Genomic DNA, 20,029 nt, shown 5'->3' with positions numbered 1-20,029 from the left:
CTCAGCCTCCAGAGTAGCTGGGATTACAGGCACTCGCCACCATGCCCAGCTAATTTTTGTATTTTTAATAGAGACAGAGTTTCACCATGTTGGCCAGGCTGATCTCAAACTCCTGACCTCAAGTGATCCAGCTGCCTTGGCCTCCCAAAGTGCTGGGATTACAGTCATGAGCCACTGTGCCTAACCTGCACCTTCTTTTTCTTTCTATGGAACATTAGTTTGTGAACACTTTGAGGTCAGAGAGGAAGATTTTTTCATAGTTTTGCTTTTTGTCTTTGTGTCTCTGTGACCCCTGGTGGTCTTGGAAAAGTGATGATGGTGCTTTCCTCTCTCCCAGCCTGGTGCCTTCCACGTATGGGCATCCCCCTGTGAGCACACCTGCTCTTGCTGATCAGTGCTCTGGGTTTCACAGGCTTCAGAATTCCACACAAAGTTCTTGAATTCCACTCCACCCTGTATTAGCTGTGTGAATAAGGCAAAGACACTTCTGCAAAATGAGTGGCCTTTATGGTTTCATGGAGACTGTCTGTGAGCTGGGAGTTCAGCAGGTGGCAGGTGTGATCCTGCAACCCAGCCTCCCCTCCACTTCTGCACTCCAGCAGGTCTTTCGTTCTTTCCTAGTCAAGGAATGCCAGTGCAAATGTCCTTTCTCTGTGGCCCAAGGAAGCTGCAGACCGAAACCTGCCTCCTTTATCAAGGTCATAGTTTGCCCTCCTTAAGATTAAAAAAAATTGTGGAGCTTTCATATTTAGAGATTTCACTTACATTACTTCCTTTCACAAACTTTTACTGCTTATTTTCCTCTAGTAATATTACTTCATTTTATTTATTTATTTATTTGTGAGACAGGGTTTCACTCTGTCACTCAGGGTAGAGTGTAGTGGCACAATCATGGCTCACTGCAGTCTTGACATCCTGGGCCCAACCCGTCTTCCCGCCTCAGCCTCCTGAGTAGCTGGCACCACAGGCATGCATCACCACACATGGCTAATTTATTTCTATTTTTTGTAGAGATGAGGTCTTGCTGTATGGCTCAGGTTGGTCTCGAACTCCTGGGCTCGATTGATTCTCCCACTTGGGCTTCGCAAAGTGCTGGGATTATAGGCATGAGCTACCGTGCCTGGCCCTTACATTATTTAATGCTTTTTTTTTTTTTTTTTATCCTAACAAACCTTTCTAGGAAGTAAGACCATCATTGAAAATGGGAAGTTAAAGCCTAGAGACTCTTAAGTGTAAAGTGACTTAATATTTATTGAGTTCATGTACGTGCTAAGCACTTTACAGGTGTTATTCCTCATAGCACCACAATGAAGGGCAGGTTCTGTATCTGAATTTTATAGATGAAGACATTGAAGCTTAGGGAGGCTAAGCTTAAGGTGATAGGCTTAATACATTTTAATTGATTATGAAAGGGGGTACTATTATTGGTTATTCTAGGACAACAGGGATAAACTACAGCTGTCCCGATCAAGCCAGTATGTGTGATTGTCCTCTGTAAGTAACTTGGCCACGTTTACACAACTCGTCAGTAGTAGAGCTGCAGCCAAGCACTGAGCTTTCTGACTCCACTGTGCTCCCCTGCTGCCTGTCTGGAGTGCCTCGTCCACATGAACTTGACTTCTTGATCTGCCTGCCATGCCCCATTTCGTGTGTTCTGCCTGTGTCAGCATTTCACTGCCCAATGGTACAGGCCCCTGTGGCCAGCTCATTGCCACACAGCATGCCCCTTTCTGCCGTAACACAGCTTGTGGCCACACTGTGGTCTCCCTCACAGAGGATCCTGTGCCGTCATGGAGGTAGATGACTTCCCACCGTTAGGGGAAGTAAGTACTCTAGTCCCGAGATGGAGCTGTTCTTCATTTGCTGATTCAAGAAAGTTATCCAGTCTGTACCTCCAAGATACCTGCAGTCTGGACCCTAGACACACATAGAAAACTGAGCCAGAAAAGACAATGGAGAGTGACTGGTAATGTGGAGGGTGAACATGGGCATAGAACACACAGAGGGGTGCCCAACCCAGGTGGTCTGGTGGTGGTCGGAAGGCATTTAGAGGAAGCACTGTCAGCAGAGTGCTGAAGGGTAAGTGGAGTCAGGGAGGGGAAAAGGTCTTTAGGGTATTATACGAGAAGGTTTAGGAGAGAACAGCTGAAGGGAAGGGCTGCAGAATCTCAGGGAGGGAGGCACGGGCTTGGGAGTCAGACAAATATGGCTTTATGCTCTGGTGTCTTAGATTTGATGTTGGAAATGCTACTTCACTTCTCTGATCTCCTTATCTGTTAAATGGCAATTCTACCTGCATTGCAGGGCTCTAAATGTTTGTGAGCTCTAAATGAATACACATAAAGTAACCCAGAACACTGTGGGCTCATCCTTGATGGCCATTAAATAAAACTGGCCATTGTTCCTTTCATCTTTGAATTATGTCCAAGTGTGGTGTGCAGGGAAAGAGGAAGTAAACAGTGAACCTGGAGAGATGGAGAGTTGACTCGTGTGCCTCTCCCCAGTGGAGAACCTCAGAACCATCTAGGCAGGGAGGCAACACGATCTGATTTGCTTTGTATTAAGGTGACAGTAGCACTTGAAGAAGAATGGTTTGGAGAGGAGTGAGCCTGGAGGCAAGGTGGTTACTGCAGTGATACAGGTGAGAGACGATGTGGCTTTCATATACCCGATAGTGGCTAGAGGGGTGCAGGGGAAAGGATGATGTGAAAGTGTACTTGGAGTAGAATTGATAGCACTTGATACAAGGAAACCAACAGAAAGGAAAACGAGGATTTCTGGTTTTAAGCCATTACACTTGATTAGAGGAACAAATTAGTTTGGCATTTGAGGTGCCCATGAGGAACATTGAGATGGAGGGGTCAACCAGGCAGTAGTGAGCTCAGAACAGAAGTTGGGGCCGGAGAGGAGAGATTTGGGACTCAACAGAGGGCAGAAGGAAGTTGAATTAATGAGAGTGGGTGAGAGTCCTCTGGGAAAGTGTTTAGAGGAAGAAGAAAAGACCATCACATCTAAGGAAATTCAGAGAAGCAGAGTCCACAAAGGGACTGAGACTGAGTGGCCAGAAAGATGGGAGAAAGCAAGGAGGAAACCCCAGAAAGAAAAAAACTTCAGTTCAAATATCAAATTGGTAGGAGGACTGCAGAGGACCCATCTGCATAGCAGACTTAGAGTTTTTTGTGAATGGGGAGGAAGTGTGGAGGTTGAGCCAGTTCAGAAAGACATTTTGAAGAAGCCAAGGGACTAATTAGTTCTGGCCTGAAGAGAGTTAGGGCTTCTACTCCAGGTAGAGGGAGGTATGACCGATTTGCCAAGGAAGAAGAGGCAAGAAAGTGAGGGGACGCTGTCTGGTGGCCTCTGGGTTCTGTGACTCGAACTTCCTGTGGGGAGCTCAGCATGGTGATGGGTGGAGGGTTTGAGGAGGTGTCGCGGTTGGGAGCAGTTGAAATAGTTGGGAGAAAGATTGGGGTCATTGTGTAAGGTCCAGTGGAAGTCTTATCTCTGCTTCCTCCTTCTCTTCATCCTGCACTTTGATTTTATGTTTGTGTGTGCATGTACATGTGCATGTCCATGTATCTTTGTATCTGACGTACATCAGTATTGGAATTATCTAAGGGGATAATCTCATTATTTGAGACACATGATAACTCTTCAATAAAATCTTCTTAAATATGTCATTCAGCAGTTTTCATATATTAGTGGACCTTGATGTAAATCACATTTTGTACTGTAGACATTGTGTGAATACGTGGACTAAATGAACTTGCTTCAGTCTAGCTCTAAAATTTGATTATTCTGCATATTCATAACTTAATCTGTAAGGTTCACATTATTTCAAAGATATAAATTTTATTTCTTTAGAATAATTCACAATTGGGCTTCTCACTCATCAGGCTCCTCTTCTAAGCAGTTCGTGGTGGACTCTATAGTATCTGTGCTCTCGCTAAGACACTTGCTGTTTTTGGGACAATCTTTCTAAGTTGTCTGTAGGGTGATGCCCATCCTTTGCAAGTAAAACATTGCCTTAGGCATTTCCTTTTATGTTTTTCCAAAATGTTGTAAGCGTTAGGCATAAAGAATATCCCTGTCGCTTTGTTGACCTGTTTAACGCAGTTTCTACCTAACCATTACCGACAGGTGCTTTCCACATGCTCACCCTGCTCAAGGTGCTTTACAAATACTAACTCATGCACTCCTTCTGATAGACCCATGAGGTAGGGTCTGTCATTTTCATCTCTGTTTTACAGCTAAGAAAACTGAGGGACAGAGAGGGAGGCCAGGTAACTTGCCCAGGTCACACAGCTAGTTATGTCCAAGTCAGATTGACTACTAAGAGTCATGCCCTGTTGTTTCTCCAGCGCATCACTTTGCCGTGTCATTTACTAGCAAAGATGGGAACCTAAGTGGCAGGGTCTGTGTGTGCGCGTGCACACACATGTACAAACATACCAGTGTTTTCAGAATCATGGAGCAATACATTAACAAAAACATTTTGAGTAACATTGAGAACTACGTGACACACGTGTGCTTATGAAAACTCAAATTAGAGTGCCCTGTTCTGTGAGTGATGTGCCTCTGCCGCGTCCAGAGGCCAAGCATCAGTCAGTTGTTGGATAGTACCACACAGCAGGAGGTGTTGTACTTTCCTCTGCCACACCCTGAGAGAACCAGTTCAACAACAACAACAACAACAACAAAAACCAGAGACAACCCTGGGGTCAAGAGCATTTCTGGTGGAAGGATTACAGCTCTTTCAGCTTTTTAGTGATGTGGGGTTCAGATTAAGCGAAGTTCACATTCTGTGAGTCTTGTAGTCCTGACAGTCAACAAATGACTTAGTGCCTAAATGGTCTTTAGAGTGTTGAGATACTCTGAAACTAAAATCTTTATAACTCAATATTTGGGATTTTTATTCAGTTTCAAAGTTATTAAATAGTTTAAAAGCTGGCTTGGCATCCCCCTGGGATCGAGGGCTTTGGCAGATCAGCCCTTAGTTCTGGGATGCTCAGACCCGCACCTGGGACAGTCCTCAGGCTAGGGCAGGGTCCCTTTGTGTGGCTGGCTTTGAGTTAACTCTCTGAACCTTAGGGACGGTGCACTCAGAGGGGTGTCCTGCCCATTAACTCACAAAGGTTACTTCCTAGATTATGATGGGATATTCTCTGTATCCTGAGGGATCCCATGACCCCGTGTATCACTCTTCTTTCCCTGACTTCATGGCTTATATTTTCTTAGGGAAACCATTTATTCTTTGCAAGCCCTGTTACATTTTAATCGGGAAGGAGTTTGCATCAGAGGAAACAATTGAAACCCCACAAGAAACACAAATGAAATATTATTGTCCTTTTCCTTCGTTGTTGGGATTTCTAAAGTTATCCCATATCTCTAAAAATTTATTAACACCAGAAAAAATTTAATTACTGGCTTTTAATGTTAAATATAGTGTCTGTGTTAAAGACAGATTTTTGTTTGTAGTACATTTTACATCTGTAGGAAAAATTCCCTAAGCATTTTTAGTTTATTCCCTAAGCATTTTTAGTTTATTACCTGTAGTAATAGCTGTTATTAGAGTCTGAGGCTTTAGTATGTCTTTTATGACTTACATGTGATTGCTACAAGATTTTAAAAAGAGGAAGAGAATTGTTTTTAATGTCTGGATTGTCTTAATGAAATGTGATTCATTTAATAGATGTTAAATGCCATGTGAAAACTGACATTTGATTTGAGACTTGAATTTCACAAGCATTCTCTATGCCCTGTCTCCACACAGGCACTTGAGAGTGTAAGCCTAAGGAAAGAACCCTGGGGAGAGGCCTTAGCTTCTGAATTTCCTGGTTGTGGTTCTTTCCTTCTGACCCGTGTGCTGTTGATGTGAGACTAGGGCTCCGAGGGTCAGGATGCTTCAGCAGTGCAGTGCTGTCTAACTGTGATTTAAGAAATTGGAACCCCAAAGAAGTAACTAGTATCATTTGTTATCTAGTTTTGAGAAGAGATTCTGTTTATAACGTTGTTTATATATTTCTCAGGCTGCCTCACATTTTCCTTACTTTATTACTGAGGAAATCTTATTAAATGGGAAATAAACTTTAAGATATTGAACAGGGCATTTGGTCTCTAACATTGAGGCTTCCTTTACTAAATTCGTGAACTGTGTATACCCAGGGTATGTTGTAGGCAGCCAGGTCAGGCATATGCTATTGGGATCCCCAAGGAATTGTTGGTTTTTTTGTTGCTGAAAATGACACTCAGACATTCAACATAGCATCAGGCACATGGAAACTTGTTTGCATAGTTAAATTTTTTTTCTAGTTTGCTTTTGATCAGGAGCTATCCAGATTGATGTGTACTTATCATATTGCCCGATTGTTGCCAGAAATCTATTTAGTGTTCAGCTAGCTGTCATCAGTATGTGCTATAAATTCTATTTACTTCACCGGTACCTTCTAGAAGAAATTCTGTTCTAAAGTTCCCCAAAGAGCCCAGCGCTTGTACAATTATGAAAGAACCTGTCATAAGACCACACAAAGAAGTACCGAAAAGTCATTCATTGGTTGTATTTTCAAAAGTATCAGATAATCTTCCCCTTTAAAACTTATTTTGTCCTTAACAAAGCAGCATTTTTTCATTATAACTTTACCTGCTGAAATTCAAGCAGATTAATCAGGAGATTCTAAATTAACATTGGTTGCATTTTCCATGGCCCCTAAATCAACTGTATTTCAAGAGTAAGGAAAGTGGGTACAGTGGACGCTTGTCTTGATCTTATGCATAAAACCAGGCCACCATCTAAATTGCAGGCTTTTGTTAGTGTAGTAGATCCCATGTTTCATACAAGCCATGGGGCAGGTGATTTTTGTGGACTCTGAAACATACTTTTTGATGCTTGATTGCAAGAGTTTACTGTTCTCCTGATGCAGGAAGTTAGGGACTAGGCATGGTCCTGGTGACTTTTATATGTGGAAGAGCAAGGAAGTTCATTTTATGAATAAAGTGTTTTTGTACTGTTCTTGGTGGTAATGTTGACATTTTCTTGCTAAGACATTTTTCCTCTGTGGTCTTATCTCAAGTTAAGGGGGTGATGTTAATCTTGTTGCTGTTGTTTTCTAGCATCCTCCAGGACAAATAGCAAGGAAATACAGTTCCTGCTCCACCATTTTCCTAGATGATAGCACAGTCAGTCAACCAAACCTCAAGTATACAATTAAATGGTGGGTATATGGATGGTTTTTTCTTTCTTTCTTTTTTTAAACTTAACTGAATGCTTTTTCTGTTCCTTAACCTGACAGCTAAGCTGGTTGGTTGTGGGGTCTGGGAGTGATAAGATTGGATGGGTGGGAGTGGGGATAGCACTGATAATTCAGGAAATCTTTTTAAAAAATGATTTTGGTAGTTAAATGTGGGGTATTCGAAATATTTTTACATATTTATATTAAAAGACCAGAATTTAAAAGTATTTTAAATGTAGATTACTTAAAATGTATTTTTGATTTTTGTTCATGCTTTCTACCCTTGCACTTTTTATTGAAGCCATCCTGGCATAAATCCACTAACTTTTTACCTTCTAAATAAAACAAGACTCCTGTGTTCCCAGTTGAAGACCCAGGGCTCCAGTAGAAAGCCTGCCTGGCCTGGTGAAGGTGCACTCGCCTGGGGTCTGGAGATCTGAGTTCCGATGACGGTTCTCACCAACAGGGAGGACATGGGTGGGACCCTTTCTGGGGGCCTTTAATTCCATATTTTTAAATGGAGTTTACAAGGGAGGGAGAAAAAGGGAGTCTTGGGATAAACTTTTTTCCCTTATGGGGCTTCAGTTTCCATACTTCAAAGAGGGAGAGAACACTGGATTTTCCTTTATTGTACCACTAGCATTATGGTAATAACGACCCTTGGCAGGGACTATAGAGAACTTGATGTGCTTGGGCCTGTGGTCAGCAGCTCTGTTCTAAAAAATCTGAATTTTGTCTCTATACTTGTTTAAGAAAGCACACATTTCACAATACGTGTCAGCATATGAAATAAGTGTTTAAATTTTAAATAAGGAGTATTCATCCATTTCAGTGGGCCAGGTTTTCAGGCTTAGAAGCCCTGTTCTGAGTATGACCGCAGGTGATGATCAGTTAGGCAGTGAGGACTATAACCATCTGTGGTCAGTGTCTGCTCCAGGCAAAAGGTGGAGGAGAAGGTTCTTCTCACCTCTCAGGTTCCGTGCTTCCAGGATCTAAATGGCTATGCAGCCTCTTCCCTTACGTCCTCAGCACCAGAGTGCACGGGAAGTGACTGGTGGGCATAAACTCACACCGGCAGTGCTCACAGAGCTCTATCCTAGCTCCACCATGTGTGCCCTTGCCTGAGCCACATTTACCCTTGGGCTGTGGTTTACTGAGGGGAAATGGGATGTGCAGTACCTTTGGAAGTGTTTTCCATATTAAGTTATTAGGACTTGCGGAGAGAAGTGGAAAGCCCTGAAGATCTGTGTGCCACATGACTGTTGGCTTCTGCTCAATCTCTGAGGAGCCCAGAACAGAAGCTGCTAACTTCCCTTTAATCCTGGACTCCTCTCGTTGGAAGCCAGGGCAGAGTAACACAGTTTCCTATCCTGGGGCAGTGGGGGCTCTTGGGGTTCACAAGTGGCTCTGTCTTAGTTGCTCAACACTTTCATCCTTGGACCACTTAAAATTGCCACTGGCTGTGATACAGACACTTACTAGCCTGGTGAGAGAACTGTGTGACAATTTGATAGTTCGTTGGTCAAGTCTAGGAGGCACAAGCACCTAAGTTAGAAATGTGTTGTTTGTGTAAATCACTGGTTCCTGCCCTGGCTGCACCTAGGAGTCACCTGGGAGCTTAAAACCACACTGACGATTGATGATTGAGGTCTCCTTGCAGATCTTGATTGAATCTGGCTGAGGCATACTGTGAGTATCTGGATTTTTAACAGATCTTGATTGAATCTGGCTGAGGTATACTGTGGGTATCTGGATTTTTAAACCTCCCCAGGAGAGTCTCACAGGCAGCCAAGGTTGAGGACCCCGGATGGAAGTGGATAGCTGCCCTCCCCTCCCCCAACAGTGTCCCCCTGCCACTTCTAAATGAACTGTGGGTTAGAATGTAGAGAACAGAGAAGCTGAAGAGCAGGAACAAGCTAGCTAGCTATGAGATTTCAGTGTAGATACTGGGCTTCCCTGACCCGAAGACATGGTCTCTGCACTGCACACATTTGAAACTCCTTCAGTCTGTAATTCAGTTGCTTTAAAAAGTATCTTCTTTTCCTTCCTTCCTTCCTTCCTTCCTTCCTTCCTTCCTTCCTTCCTCCCTCCCTCCCTCCCTCCCTCCCTCCCTCCCTTCCTTCCTTCCTTCCTTCCTTCCTTTCCTCCCTTTCCTCCCTTTCCTCCCTTTATTTCCTTTCTTTTCTCCCTCTCCCTCTCCCTTTTTTTTTTTCTGAGACAGGATCTCTATCCCCAGGCTGGAGTGCTGTGGCATGATCTCAGCTCACTGTAACTCCGCCTCCCAGGCTCAAGAGATCCTCCTGCCTTAGCCTCCCAAGTAGCTGGGATTACAAGCACACACTACCACGCCCAGCTAATTTTTGTATTTTTTGTAGAGACATTTGTTTCACCGTGTTGCCTCGGCTGGTCTTGAATTCCTGGGCTCAAGCAATCCACCCACCTTGGCCTCCCAAAGTGCTGGGATTATAGGCATGAGCCACAGTGCCCAGCCGAAAGTATCCTCTTTTTAAAATGCACACTGGGAGCTGGGCAGGGTGGGACCCAACTGAAGTAGTGCCATCAGAATCCTTCCCTGGAAATACCAGCATCTCACACTTCCTGTAGGTAAAGAGGGAAAAACATAGAGACGTTAGCAGGTCCAGTTGAGTTCTTTCGCTAGGGGTGTTGACAATGTGAGAGGAAAGGGATACTCAGAAGGAAGAAGAGTGAAAAAGATAGGAAGTTGTGAAATCCACATGCCATCCCATTCTAAAATTTTGCCTAAATCTTGCCCTACTCCTGTCCAAAGAAAACTCCTATTTTCTTTTTTGCTTTCTCTGCCTCCTGTTAACCCCGGGTCCTCTTGCATCCTACTCCAGACATTAAAACTGATAACACAATAATTAATATTGTAGTTCAACTTCATTGTGGGCATAAGTGAGCATTTGTGGGCCAGAGTTGCTTCCTGAAATCCAGTTACAAAGTTATAACTGTGAGAAGGATGCCCTAGGTTGTAAATAGTGATTTATAAGCTGATTTTTGGAAGATAATCCACCTGTAAAGTGGGGATTGCCAGAAATAAACATATTTGCAGATTCTAGTTGGGGATTGGGTGGAGGGTTGAGTGCTAATCTAACAGTGAAAGAAAAGCTATAAAAAGGTTGGGTATTCTTTCAGTGCTCCCTCTTTCTGTAGACATAATTTTTTATTTTGAGAACTTGATTTTCCTATTTTTCCCCTAAATGCCAACAGCTGTGGTATGAATTTAGAGTTTGTCAGCCACACTTTGTGCCTCTGCAGCCAAACCTTCTCCACCAAATCCTCTGACAAGCATAAGATGATGATCAAAGAAAAGAGTGGAGGGTGCTGGGGAGCCCCTGTGCGCACTTGGCCACACCATCAGGGTTCTTGGCCTCCAGGGCCAGGGAAGAGCTAATACCCATCACAGCCCTGTCTATGGCTCAGCCCCTCTGTGCTGCTAGAACCCACCCCTTCTTGCCCTTCAGAGGTTTTAGGATTGCCATGTACGTTGCTAATTTAGCTCTGGGTAAGAAGTAAGACAAATGCAGTGCCAGAAGTCACAAATCCATTTTGTTTTCTTGTGCAAGAAAGTAGCATTTACTTCCTCCCCAGCTAAGTGGGAAAAGCCACTGAGCAAACCCTATAGTCCAAATGTTCTGTTCTCTGTTAGGGCTCTGGCCCTTCCTTGGTGAAACTGCACCATTTTCTGAGGACTTGGCAGAGCTGACCAAGCCTCTGAAGCTGGGCACTCAGGGTCCCCCAAGTCCCCTGAGTTCTTTCTGTGTCCTAACTGAAAATCAGAGTGCCTTGACCACTCTCTGGCCTGGTTAACTTGGATTTGATAAGGGTGGTAAGAGCCGGTTAACTCTGTGGCTCACCAGGGTTAATTGATCTGGTTAGCCACTCTGGGCAGAAACTAAAGGAGGCCTTAGGCACTTGTCTGGTAGGGTAGACACCAATGGGTGGTTCTGTCTGGAGGTGAGGCAGAAAAGATTAGCAATGTCACAGCCCTCCTCTATCAGACAGCACCTACTTGGCTCCTGGGCTGTTCCCTGAGAGACAGGATCATTCTGACCCTGCGAAGGAGATATGCCTGGGGGTCCTTCACCATAGAACCCTATAAACAAGGTACAGGCTTTGTTGCACAGATTGACACTGAGGGTGGCGGTCTATGCCCCTGCTTTCCAGGGGCCGGATGGCACCCCGTTCACTGCCAGCATGCACGGTAAACCCCTCAAGACTGCTCCACCTGGATGGAAGGACACTGTTTCCCACCGTATGTCCCTTGGATGGGGCTTCGTGGCTGAAATAGGGGAAGTAGAAACAATGACTGGCACAGCTAAGGTGAGGAGTGCTGCAAAAACAGGGGAACCTGAAAAGAGACCAGAAAAAAAAGGAGAGCCAACAAAACGGGTGTTGAGGAGCCAAATTTGACAAGACCTTCTAAAGACAGGTCCAAAAACAAAATAGACAACCCGGTACAATTCTCCTTAGACTTTTAAAAACCCCCAAAGCCAGAGTACCAGTTCACCACTAGGGTTAATCCTAAACCCTGAACACTGCCTGTAGGAAAAAACCCAAGGATAGAAGGTGGTGAGCACTGCAACCTCTACACTGATAAGAAAGCAAAGTTCTCCTCAGTGTGGTGCCATTCATTGGTTCCCTCGAAACATAGTTTTGACTCTGGTGGCTCCAGGGCTGAGCGTACTCCATGCCTGCTGAGCCTCACAGTTTCTGGGCCCCTGACTCATAGATATGGATCCAGAGATCTATCCACCTGTCTTTGTGAGATGAACACGCCTCCTGTTACAAATTAGACATGCTCCACTTACCCACTGTGGGTCTGCATCTCAGTCCCAAAACACATTTTAGGGAGAGACAGTCTCCTGGGAGCTGCCTTTAGAGGAACGCAGACAAATTCCATCTCTGGGCAAGGGTGATAAGAGCCACACTCCAGGGGGAGGCCAGATGACAGCCAGTATATGACCCTACCCAAGATAGATTCTACAGATACATATCTCTCAGGAAGACTCAGAAAGATAACAGCAGCTACTCAAAAACGAAAGAGAGTGAGGATTGTGCATCCTACACAGAACCCATATAACAGCTGTGTTTGGCTGATGCAAAAATGTAACAGCCTCTGAAGGATGATGGTTGATTACCAAAAACTAAGGTAACTCTGGCCACACATGCTGTGGTCGGTCCCAAATGTTAGCCCCAAAAGACTAACTGTTTAGGAATATGAAAGACTGTCCTGCAACAAATCTTTCTTGAACATACCCTTAGATCCAGAGTCCTATGTTTGCTTTCACCAGAGAGGCCCCAAGTGAACCCTTCAGGCTTTCCTCCAGGGGTGCTCACAGAGCCCCACTACTGCCTTGGCTTGATGACCAGAGACCTGGCTGTTTGGGTGAATGCCTTGCATATTGCCTGAAACATTGTATAGATAATATGTCACTGACTTACACAGGTTTGAGTCTTTTAAAAAAGGCTACCTAAAAGGTTCTAAAATACCTGCAATTCCCAGAGGATAGGTTGTCAATGAACAGAAAGTCCAGGAACTGGGGGACACCATAAAGTCCTGGACATGGTCTAGTTGGGTGAGGCTGGTTTTTCCAATAGCCATATTTGACAAAAGACACAGCTGCAAACAGTTGAAATATTGCAGACCGTTCTAGAGCCACTAAGATATGAAAGGACCTTCATTTCCACTTGGCCCACTATCTCAGGCCATCGTACTGCCTAATTAAAAGGGGGCACAGTGGCGCAGAGATCCGTTTTTGGGGTGATTCCAGCCTTAGGTTTGACAAGAGAGACTGTGTGTAGGGTGAAGCTGCAAGCCTGGGCCTGATTCAGTTGTCAGCTGACAGCCTCTTTGGGCAGTCACTTCCTTCCAGGTGACTGCTAAACTAGTCCATGGAGCTGTACTGTACCTGGACCCTCAGCCTGGTGGTCTCACTTCCTGGGATATAACCTTGAATGGAAATTGGCCTACAGAGTGGCTCTACTTTTCCTGGAGGTCTTAGGCCATGATAATATCCAATCTGACTTTAGCTTGGGAGATAGTAATCTTGGGGCCCTGAAGGTTCTCACCCGTTCCGCAGAAGCCAGACACACTAGGGAATAACAATAATAGTAACTTTTCTTTTAAAAGTTAATGTAAGATCATGCTTTTATATACTTTTTTTTTATTTGATCATAATTACAACTCCACGATGTGGGTTGTATTGTTCTAATTTTATAAATGAGGAGATGAAAGCTCTGAGAGGTGAATTCGCACTAATAAAGAGGAAGGAGCCAGGTTCAGAACCCAGGTTGATGTGACTTCAGTCTAGTGATATTTCTACTGCTGTATGCTCCCTCACAGGGGAAGCAGGAACATCTTCTTTCTCAAAGACATTAATCATGTGAAACATTTCATTGAAATGTAACATTAGATTAGAAGAACAATCATCACAGCATGACTAGTAAATGAATAAAACTAATTCCTCCCTTTCCCAGAGGCTACATGGTCAAAACGGAAGGGCACACAGCCTTATACAGGCCAGAAATCCTGGCAGCTACTGTCTAAACCTGAGTTTTTCCCATTTATAAAATAGAATCAGTAACATCTATTTTTTTCTTACAGGACTATTAACGTATGTGAAAACACTTTGAAAACCTTATTACTTTTTATAAATTCTGAAGCCCTTTTACCCCAGTTACAGTTTCTTCGTCAGCTTCAATGCTTTTCAAGATGTTAGAAGAAAAAGGATATATTAGCACTTATTTGCTCATGAGTACTTTCAACACTAGGCGGAAGTCATTTAAATGAAGAGCTCTGAAAGAGAGAGGTTTAGAAGAATATAAGAGAGTGAGATTAGCTACTGTCATGTTAAGTCACAGGGAACATCTGGGTGCTTTGGAATCCAAGGTGCATGCTCATGTCTCTAAGCCAGTGTGGCTGAATAAGCGGAAATGTTCGGGCCAAGTCGGTACCCTGAGAGGATCAGAGCACTGTCTGCTGCAAACAGTTACGTATGTTCTTAGAAACCTAAAAATAATTTTTAGCATCCTCGATAAATTTTAATGTAAAACAAAAATAGTGGAAGTATCTAGACAGTTTTTGAAAGAGGAAATTTTAAAAAACTGTCCAGAACATGAATAACCCTGCCAACTTGATAGGAGTTTAAAGAAACCCAGGTAGAAAAAGGAAAACTTTTTTTTTTTTTTTCCACCTGTCCAGTTGCGAGACTACTTGGTCAAAAGATTCAGGTCAGTGTCAGTGAGTGCGAGTCGAAACAGACGCTGCTGGTGTAGACTTTCTGCAAAGATGTTTGGCAATATGTGTTGAGAGCCTTACCATTGTTAATGACTTGAGGTCAAGTGATTCCAATTATAGGATGTATCCTTATGGAAATAATATAGTTGTATATTGCACAAATATTGGGATGTTCATTATGGTGTTAATTATAATTGCAAAGTATTAGAAACAACCTAAATGTTCAGTAGTGGGGAATAGTTAAGTTTTCGACAACCATATGAAGGAATATAATCAGCCATTTAAAATCATGTTTTTAATGATAAAAAAATGTTAACATGAAAAAAGTTAAAAGTAGGATGCAAACCTGTCTCCTTACACACATAATTTATAGAAAGCCATATATCTTAAGCTAATAGTTGTATTTTCTAAATATGTTCTCCAAAATTTCTACAATGAATATATTTTCTAGTCAGAAAAAAAATTATTTTAGAAAAGAAGTTCAGAGAAAGGGAATGTAGTTGTTCATTAAATTCAGACCTTTTAAAATGTAAAATAAAATTTTAAGTAGTGCTACAAATAAAAGTTACAGTACCATTTTAGCAAGTGAATGAATAACTTGAGCAGATTGCCCAGAGGTTATTAAGGGAAAAATAGCAAACTTCTTGGGTGACATTCACATTTTTCTGGTAGTTATAAAGAAACCATGAATTTTCTAAACTAGTAGGTTATGAGTTGGAGATTTCTAAAGCTGTTTTCTTTATACCACCAATGTTTTACATAGTGCTTTTTTTTTTTTTTTTTTTAATACAAGTGAGGAAAGCTGAAAATTTCTGAATAGAAAGAGCAGTTTGCTTCTAACTATCACTTGAAGTTCTTTTGTTTCTAGAAGAGATGTAATATTATTCCTGGGAATGAATGCCAGATTGATTTACTCAGAAGAGGACATTTTCCTGATCAGTATTGTGAATAAAATGAGACTGTTCAGAAAGATTGTTAGGCTTTGACTTCTGTTTAAATATTTATGTTCAGACTGTGGCCAGGTAATGTGTAAGGTCTTGAGTATGCTCATGGACACTGAACCTCTGCATTTTATTTTCACAGTGTCGCTCTTGCAATATATTATCACATCAAAAACAGGTATGTGGATGGTCGTGTGCTAAAAACATACATTATCTTCTGTTATGTTGTTCCTATTTTTTTCATATTTTAGTTGCCTAAACCTTTGAATTATACATTCTTAACTCATATTTTCATAGAATTTCTAAAGGTAGTATAATTTACTAAAACTTCCCAGGTAAGTGCTGAACTGCTTTCGAATCAGAGGAAACCAAATGAGTGTGGTTGAAACCAGCAAAACAGACAAAGCTTCTCAACGATGTTTGGCTTCCTTTTTCTTCTTTATTTTCTGTAAAATTTATTTAAACATTCTGTCTTTTGTAAAATGTCGTTTTAAAAGTTCACTGGGTGCAACTTGAACATGAAAAAATGTTTAATTTATAGTTTGAATTCACTAGAGGCAATTTTGGTGTAGATTTAGCAGGCATAAACTATTTTAATGTAGAAGCCCTCTCTGATGTAAGTGTATCTGGCAATAGTTGGTTAATTTTAAAAGTCAGTTAAAACAGGGAGTGAAAAAAAATCTACCATATACATTTTATTTCAGCATAAAACATGTAAGAATACATTCATTTGCCAATTTTTAAAAAATGCAGCTTCAAAACATTTGCTTCAAGCACAGGACATTGATTGGAGAACCAAAATTTATTTCTTTCATAAGCCACAGCTATAATTAATTCATCCTTTCCAAGTTTTTTTTTTTTTTTTTTTTTGTCAGTAGTGAGAAAGCTTGAGGACATTTGCATAACAGATGAGTATAAAATCTTTCCAGTTTTGACCGCACCTAATCTACAGCAGATTTATTTTTAGCAATTTCCTTTTATCGGATGTTTCCAAAGCATCCTCCTTAGTTTTCATGAGGACATAGCCACTCTCATGGTAGTCATATTTCATGCATAATGTGACATATCATGTATGTTACATGAGTCTGCTGGGTGCAGCTGGTGTGAACTAGTTTGGGAACAAGCAGAGCCACCACATGCTAAGTGCAGAGCTCAGCCGGTGGGAGCCCCACACCTTGTATCTGTTTACAAAGTGTGGTTAGTCAGTGCAAGGGAGGTTGGATGACAGCTTCTAATGAACAGTATTGGAGAAAACATGAATATCCAGAAGGAGACACCTAGAAAGGAATTCTCTGTGATCATCTGTTTCCATACGGTAATTGTGATTCATGGTTCTTTGTGCTTGAGAATTTTGGATTTAAGAACTTACAGAACAGTACAACTTCAGAACCCTAAATCTTTAGAATTAGAGTAATGTTATCAATGAAAGTGTAGATTTTGTTGCCTATTTCTATACTAGTTCAAACTTTTTAAATCTGTAAAGCTTAAGAAACAGTGGAATTCCATTGATGAAGCTCAGTTGTGCTTTCAAGACAATTTTGCATTAGAATCTCTATTTCTTAGTACTTAGACTATGATGGATCCTGAAGTGAATGTAGCCAGAGCTGATAATAGTAAGAGTTGGCTTTGTGAAGCGCCTACTCTGACTCCTCTGGTCAGTTCTTTACATGCTTTAATAACAACTCCTTAAGGTGATGCTGGTATCTTCATTTTACAGATAAAGAAATTAGAGGCACGGAGAGATTAATTTGACTAAGATGATACAACTAGTAAATTGGGGAACTGGGAAATGAATGTAATCTGGCACTCAGACCACTAATCATATTGCTCTCCTAGATTAATGGTGATAAATTGCACCAAAAGTAAGTGAGTGGAAGTAGAGAAAGTCTAACTGAAAAATTGAGCATTGTAAACAAGCATGATTAATGTACAGATTGCCACCTGCACGTCTCTAGATATGAGGAGGCATGCCCGTCTGCATGCCTGCTCCTCACTGTCATGCTAGGCTGGCCTTTGGTGCTGGTGATAGACCTGTTAGCTTGATAAAGGTGGTGTGGTGCTGTTCAGCTGGGACACACAGCTTTTAGTACAAATAAGGAAACAGTCTGCTTCTCAGAGGATTCTCCAGAATTCCCTTTCCTGAGTCTTCTTACCTTGAGCTCTTAATTCTCATTTATATTTTTAGACTCTGTTCTCATTTTAAAAATTACTTCAGGCGAATGTTTCTCTAGAGTACTGGATGCTTTCAGGGGCCCTTGTTCTTCAGCAAAATTGAATGGGTCTCAACTGCTCAGGAATGGGGTCCTGGGCCAGGCTCTGTCTCTTGTGTAGCATCTTGAATGCCTCATAGAGATTCAAGATTTGGTTTATTTGAAAACTCAGTGAATAAGATGAGGGAATCCGCTGATTCTTTGTAGCCAGGGTTGGTGTCAGAGTGTAGCCACATGCACCCAGAAGCTGCTTTTTGCTCACAGACTCCCTGCTGGGTTGAACCTTTCTTTCGTTTGGATTGATCTGTGTCTCTGCTGCCTGTGTTCATACAGGCAAATGTAAATGACCACAGGTGTGAATGCCCAGAGCTTTAAAAATAATTGCTGTGACCGAGCGCGGTGGCTTGTGGCTGTAATGCCAGCACTTTGGGAGGCCGAGGCAGGCGGATCACAAGGTCTGGAGATCGAGACCATCCTGGCCAACATGGTGAAACTCCGTCTCTACTAAAAGTACAAAAATCGGCTGGGCGTGGTGGCATGCACTGATAATCCCAGCTACAGGGGATATTGAAGCAGCCTCTACAAGGAGGCTGAGGTAGGAGAATCGCTTGAACTTGGGAGGTGGAGATTGCAGTGAGCTAAGATTGCGCCACTGCACTCCAGCCTGGTGACAGAGCGAGACTCTGTCTCAAAAAATAGTAATAATAATTGCTGTTGTGCAAATGTGGGAATGAAAATTGAGCTGTTTTGTTAAGCTCTTTCTCTTTTATTTTTACACAGATGTTAAATTTCTAAAGCAGATATTGTAAGTTTGCAATGATGAGTGTATGTTAGGGACAGGTCTGTAGCCTTCTGAAGTTCTGAAGCCTGACACTGAAGCACAGACTATGGAAATTACACGCAGTTAGCCAAAAGTTGTCGTTTCCAAGTTTGTTGTTTACAGAAAATTTTTTAGGCAAAACTTAAATTTCATATAACAGATGAAAGCAGAGCTGTCACTGGTGAGGTACAGAGGGTCCCCACAAAGCCCAGCGGCCCATGGCACTGTGTTCACAGTGAAAGCTACCTCTTTAAGTGGTTCTGTGCATGTACCAACCTGTTAATAGCCAACTATTCACTTACAGGTTATTGACTAAAGACTTTTTATCTGTCACCTCTTGTTTTTCAGTGTAAAATTGTGAAACTTAATGAAGTAATGATGTTGCATGTTGTGAATAATAAGACTGATTTCTAGGATACATTGAGTATTCATTCTTACCCTGGCACTTCTTTCCTATCACCCACAATATGGTAATGGCTTAAACAGATCCATCAACCTTTGCTTGGAAATAAGATGTCAAATTTAAGTCATTTGCCTAGATTTGGTTCATTTGAAAACTCAGAGCATTAAAATTAAATTTTTACTTAATTTAGCTAAGTGTGGTTTATAACGTTTATTTCTTTGGGCTATTTTAATCAAAAGTGATTAAGTATTGCACCCAAGAAAAATCATTATTCATGAATAACCATTTAGCACTGACTTGTGTTTCCTGAAATAGTCGAATTGACTGGGTACAGTGGCTCACACCTGTAATCCCAGAACTTTGGGAGGCCAAAGCAGGTAGGTCTCTTGAGGTCAGGAGTTTGAGACCAGCCTGGCCAACATGGTGAAACCTTGTCTCTACTAAAAATACAAAAAAAAAAATTAGCCGAGCATGGTGGCAGGCACCTGTAATCCTAGCTACTTAGAAGGCTGAGGCAGGAGAATCACTTGAACCCAGGAGGTGGAGGTTGCAGTGAGCTGAGGTAGCACTGCTGCACTCCAGCCTGGACCACAGAGTGAGATTCCATATCAAAAAAAAAAAAAAAAAAAAAGTCATTGAATTAAAATGTATTTTTGTTTTATTTGAATGACGTTCTTGCAGAAAGTAAGTTTCATTTTCTATTATTTTCCCTACCAGGGACCCAGATGGAAGGATGCTCTTAGATATTTTTGATGAAAACCTTCACCCTCTTTCGGTAATCTCCTCCTTGTGTTTCATGAGATGATTTAATTCTTTTTTGCTCTGATTGGGAGAGCAGTCATCTGAAAATATTTTCTTCCCCAGAAATCCGAAGTGCCACCAGATTATGACAAACACAACCCAGAGCAGAAGCAGATTTACCGGTTCGTTCGGACACTGTTCAGTGCTGCTCAGCTGACGGCTGAATGTGCCATCGTCACCCTGGTGAGTGCTCTCAGGATGGCCACACCCATCCCCAGCCAGAGTGGTTCAGGGCCCATTCCTGTCACTCAGCGGAGTGGGGTTTGAGCGGGGAATCCTCACCAGGTTACCCTGTGGACACTGTGGCATAAGCTTCAGTGTTGTCATTCTCCTGGGAGAATAGAGGATAGATATCCCAGAAGAGGAT

The 20,029-nt window shown here is 42.2% G+C and overlaps 1 protein-coding gene across 5 annotated transcripts in view; it reads left to right on the top strand.

The window, feature by feature from the left end:
• Positions 1–20,029, top strand: part of CCNY (cyclin Y) — a 227,747-nt gene that overhangs the window by 168,353 nt on the left and 39,365 nt on the right. For all 5 annotated transcript variants that reach the window (XM_008002821.3, XM_008002823.3, XM_008002822.3 and 2 more), the window contains 4 exons: positions 7,108–7,208; positions 15,571–15,606; positions 19,579–19,636; positions 19,726–19,845. In XM_008002821.3, the coding sequence (XP_008001012.1) occupies positions 7,108–7,208; positions 15,571–15,606; positions 19,579–19,636; positions 19,726–19,845 (315 nt within the window). The remainder of the gene's footprint in view (positions 1–7,107; positions 7,209–15,570; positions 15,607–19,578; positions 19,637–19,725; positions 19,846–20,029) is intronic.

Source organism: Chlorocebus sabaeus, chromosome 9 (assembly GCF_047675955.1).
Source record: "Chlorocebus sabaeus isolate Y175 chromosome 9, mChlSab1.0.hap1, whole genome shotgun sequence".
In the NCBI taxonomy this organism is placed as follows: domain Eukaryota; kingdom Metazoa; phylum Chordata; class Mammalia; order Primates; family Cercopithecidae; genus Chlorocebus; species Chlorocebus sabaeus.
Note: the sequence above shows the minus strand (reverse complement) of the source record. Positions and strands in the feature narration are given on the sequence as shown.